Source organism: Nansenia antarctica (genome assembly GCF_963989245.1).
Source record: "Nansenia antarctica genome assembly, chromosome: 14".
NCBI classification, from domain to species: Eukaryota; Metazoa; Chordata; class Actinopteri; order Argentiniformes; family Microstomatidae; genus Nansenia; species Nansenia antarctica.
The window spans coordinates 10,447,653-10,452,912 of record NC_137684.1 but is presented as its reverse complement, the minus strand read 5'-3'; the positions used below and the strand labels follow the sequence as shown (position 1 = coordinate 10,452,912).

The window sequence follows — 5,260 nt, the reverse complement described above, 5'->3', positions numbered from 1 at the left end:
CATATCTGGCCTTGTGGTCGATGAGAATGAGTCATACTGTTATGCTCTGCAGGCTGTAGCAGCAGATACTGTATCACCAGAGCTGACAGGGCTTACCGTCATAGAGGCGAATCTTCTCCAGCAGGTGCAACAGGCCTTTGGTCAAGAGCTGATTCTGGAAAGTACGAGAATGAGTTTGAATCTAAAATGTCTGACTTCAAAAGCACAGAACAAGAATTGGTTCCAATTGAAATGGATGATTGATCAAAGCAAGGCAAGTGATTTCAGCTGCAACTCTTAGCATGGCAAAAAGAGGTTGAAAAAAGATAAAACATATTCAGAATGAACATATGTCTTTCCCAATGTTCTGCTGCTGACGGAATATACAGAATATATGTATTACTTTTTTTCTTTTCTTTAACGAAAATAAGAATGCAGATTGCATTTTGTACATGATACCAAATATTCTAAATTTAATTTAATTTTAATTTTGCCATTTAGCAGACGCCTTTATCCAAAGCGACTTACAATTACGAATTACAGGGACATTCCCCCTGGAGTAACTGAGGGCTAAGTGCCTTACTCAAGGGCACACTAGTAGTGGTGTGGTTTCAGGCGGGATTTGAACTCACAACCTTCCGATCACAAGTCCAACTCACTATCCACTAGACCACCACTAAATTACTTTGACAAACCTGCATGTCCTGTTAGAGCTACTGTGGTATGACTGTCACTTGTCTTTTTGCACACTTGCTTCCTCTACTCCTCAAATACCACCATCTACCCCTGAGCAACATTCACACTCCCACTTCTGATTGAGGCTTGGTGGAAAAAAAACATTGGGTTTTTGCTTGACTGCTACTTCAGGGCAAATAAGCAAGGTGGCATTCTACAAACAGCGTATCGAAAGACCAAAAACTAATACATCACACTTTCGCTGGAATTAATTCAACTACTGTACACTCCCGCTTACACAAAGCATATTACATGGTCTGCCTTCAAAGTTCGAGCCCTGATTGGGGTGTTGAAATGTTTAGTGCGTGCCAAAAGATTAAGTGCACGACACCTACCTGGAAATACTCAGTAATGAAGGAGCCCAACTCTGTCTTTAGGAGCCACCTGCAAGGACACAGAACAACAGGAAACTCAGTGGCTTTGTCCCAGTATTAAAAAAAGGATATGGTTCCTTTTCCATCATGTTGGCAGATGCGATGGTAAAAGAGCTGGGTGCGTCTCCACCAAAAACATTTAGGGTGTGTTCTCACTAGAACATTGCTTCACTTGGAATCTGAGTTTAGGATTAATTTTGCTTTGCTCTGCGTCGTTTGGAGCTGTGAGAACGCGCATTCGAAGTCGCTCCCGGAGCAAACATCCGACGGATGCTCCGCTTGAAAAGGGTGGTTTCGCTCCGATTGGAAACGACACATCGAGGCTGTCCGTAGGAAAACAACAGCGCATGCGTGTTGATCTGGATAAGAGCGGGGCGAACAGGCAATTTTTCGGACCAATATTTCCAGGCAATTTTTCGGACCAATCAACTACCACGTCTGTTGCTTCGATTGCGTATGTTACTTCGTTTACATAAAGAGCTGCGAGAACGCAAATCTGAGAAATAATTTATGCAACAATGTTGCAATCTCATCCACTTGCTCCGGGTCCTGATTCGGACTTTCATGTGAGAACATGACCTAAGTCTTCTAGAATCAAGGGTACCAAATAAAACAAGACAAGAACTTTAACCTGTAGGAACTGTAAAAGAAGTGAATGTTTGCCACCAAATTTCGGTAATATTATTTCAATGTGATTTTTCGATCTTATAACAGTCATAAATGTTGTCATGACCATGACATAACGCATTTCATAAGAGGTCATGACAATTCATGTGACTTAATGTCAAGTCACAAACAACAAGCCATTTTAGAAACAGTTAGGATTGTCATATGATTGTTATTGTCATAACATGACATACTGTAACAGTACCGTTTCTCATCGAGGCTGAAATTGCTAGCTGTAGCCAAAGCCTTAGGACGTCTGTTGTGACGCATCTTTTATGACAGGTACAAAATGGTGAAACGTCATGATGACACCTTATAACATGTGTTATGTTGTGTTTGTGGGAATATTATGATGCTGTTATGATGCAGTTTGAGGTGCACAACTTCAGTGTCACAGAACTGGTGGTTATCGTGTCTACCTGCCACTAAATGGACGAATTGGTGTCACTGAAATCCAGAAAAGGCAAGCTCCAAACACAACACGACAACTCATCTTGAGGACCAGAGCTCACACAGCGCGACCAAGGTGACCACACAGGACAGAGGAAACGTATTGGAATGCAGCCATTAGTTAGACAGCTGCAGCCTACGTCAACTGTTCGGCTACAACTGTAGCAATTATCTTGTTTCCCTGTTTAAAGGAAATCCCATATATTGCAGTGCCAGTGTTTTACCTGATGCTCTCGTTGAGGGTGTAAAGCTCGGTAGCCCCCAGCCCTCCTCCCTGGAAAACTTTGATCACAGCCGTTTGGACACTGAGGGACGCAAACACAGGCAAGGGTTAGGTCAGAGGTCAACAGAGGATATTATATCCATATGAAGGATATTTGGGGATTTTAGGCATACAACCCCCAGTGGGAACAGCGTATATTGAAGACCCATCTCTTCAGGCTACATCTGAACTGCCCCTCCTAAAGAGTTCATCCCCAGTAACCCCCTGTACAGTTTCTCTACTGTAAATACATTTAAGAAAAGAAGTGATTTTTTTCCTTCTTCTAGCATTGTGACTGCCAATGGCCCCTGGTCCTAGCATAGATTTATTTTTCTTATGATGACTGATGGATAGATGACAAATGTATTTGTTGTAAGTCGCTTTGGATAAAGGCGTCAATGCTAAATGCCCAAAATGTAAATGTTTTTAGTGCTATAATGAGGGCTTTGGGGAAACTGACCAGAATAGTGTGTCCTGGCTCCCTCCCCTCTTTCTGTTCCTTGGGACGGAAGATAATTTGTTTTCGGTTGAAGGCAATCTACGATCAAAACAATGCTAATACAACACATTACATCATTTATTTAGTCATAAAACGATTGTGATGACGATGCACTGACAAAACACTGCTGTTGCACAACAGTGCAACTGTGTGCAAGTGTATGGCGGAAACATCTTTCTGCCCAGTCACCATTATGTTCAGGACCAGGGGTCCCCCCACGAGGCAAGGGAGGCGGAATAACGCATCATGAAAGTATTCTTCTCATCTCCACAATGATGGAAAGACCCCCTGCTTTCAGGGGACAAAAGAGCCGCACAAGAAACATTCCAGTGCCACCTCCGTCAGCAGTTTAACGGAAGTGACCTCCAAGCACGCTGCCACATCCGCATCCCAGAAAACATCCTGCCAAAGGCTGCTTCACTTCCTGAGATAGGAGGGGGGGGGGGGGGGCGCAGACAGTCTGACACTTTTGCATACGGAAATAAATAGCTGTTTTGAACCTGTGAGTCGGGTTCAAGAACTGCCGGCTCTGCTCGCACAGTGTGTGTAGTGTGTTGTGTGAGTCCGGGCCAGGACAATGGTCTTCTTTTTTTCGTCCCCAAAGGTGTGCCCCGCATTCCCTCACAGCTCATGGATTTGGAAGCATCGGATTGATTAAATATTAAATACTGCGGAAAGTGGGAACTCCTTCTATCCTAGTCCATGCTTCATAGGATGGTCCATTCCAATCCAACTCATGTTATGACAGAATCTCTTTCTGAAGACATTGTCTGCATTATGTTTTGTCATGGTAACAAAATGCTAACGTCGATTACAGTTTTAGTAAAGTGCCTTTTCAAACCATGTAACGCAGATAGTGTCTTCAGAGGGATCCTGACATAATATTAGTTGGCTTGGAGCGTCTGCAATGTGTTCCGGACATATTTCCAGAAAATATGACTACTCATAATCAACGGAAACAACAAATGTAACAAAAAAAGTGATATACGTTATTAATGTTAAATAATCAACTACTGGCAAAATCAGGGCCAAACCAAAAAAGAAAAAAAGAAAAAAGTGGTACGTCCCTTTAAACAAATTCGATGTTTTTAAATGTAATGGCTGAAGTAAATGAGTTGACACTTTGGGCAGGATCAATAGGAAAGCTGTCTCGCACGCCACACACAAGCAGGCAACGCTGACAGATGTGATGAGGTGTTCAGAGGGGAAGGACAGAGGAGCTTTCCTGCTCACATCCGCAGAACCCACAAAACACATCCGTTTGGGATATACTGTCCCTCGTTCTGTCTGATATACTGTCCCTCGTTCTGTCCAAACAAATTCCACACTCACCAGCAGTTTTATTACTCATCGATAGTTCAATCGTAGATTTAAATACTAAACAAAAATTCCTCTTGCTGGCCAGCGTTACAGCAGCCAGAAGGTTTCTAGCTTGCAGGTGGAAGTCTCCTCATTCTCTGACTACACAGAGGTGGATGTTAGACTTCCTAGACATAGCCAGGATGGAACACTGGGCAGCTAACATTAGCATCAGGCTAATTCTGCTGGGGCGAGGGGAGGTTGGGTGGGGAGGGGGGAGGGGGTGAGGGATGGAAGGTTTGTGGGAATGTTTGTCATTGTACTTCTGCGTTTAATTGTTTGTTACCACTCCCTTGTGTTATTCCCTGGAAAAAATGAATGATATGGAACAAGTGACCCATCCTTAGCACTTACTTGCCCCGATCTCTCTCTGTCTCTCTCACACACACACACACACACACACACACACACACACACACACACACACGCACACACACACATGCACACACACACAGTGGTCTAGGGAGTGGTTGACAGAGACGAGGGGACCAACCCACCTGTTCCAGACACTGGCGTTGGTCAGTTGCAGGCCAGTGGAGCTGGCATGGAAGCGGGCGAGGTCCGTCAGCACGGGCGAGCTCATGAAGCGAGGGCGGGGCCGCCGAAAAGATCCCATCATGCACCGGGCCTGGAGTCAGAGCGGAGAGAGAGGGGGCTTTTACTTGAAGCGACGGGATAATCTGTCGAATTTCAGAGCACTAGTCTGCACACAAGAGTGAAAAACGTTCATCTGTTCTAGTAGAGGTGGACGGAAGCTTCTGGAAGCCACTGTCTCAGTCTGGCTACTTCAAAACATCTCCACGAGAAATTCCGCGGACGTCTCGTGTCTTTGTGGGCTATACACGCATGACATTTAAACAGGCCCTCAAAACCCACCTCTTCAAGCTCGCCTTCACCAGTTAACCCTCTCCCCCTCCCCTTCCCATGTGTCCCCAG

The 5,260-nt window shown here is 44.6% G+C and overlaps 1 protein-coding gene across 1 annotated transcript in view; it reads right to left on the bottom strand.

The window, feature by feature from the left end:
- Positions 1–4,943, bottom strand: part of LOC308170538 (proline-rich protein 5-like) — a gene marked incomplete at both ends in the record, with an annotated part of 9,070 nt that extends 4,127 nt beyond the window's left edge. The window contains 4 exons of the mRNA XM_080545334.1: positions 97–154; positions 1,050–1,098; positions 2,429–2,509; positions 4,822–4,943. Of these exons, the coding sequence (XP_080401460.1) occupies positions 97–154; positions 1,050–1,098; positions 2,429–2,509; positions 4,822–4,943 (310 nt within the window). The remainder of the gene's footprint in view (positions 1–96; positions 155–1,049; positions 1,099–2,428; positions 2,510–4,821) is intronic.
- Positions 4,944–5,260: the final 317 nt, after the last annotated feature.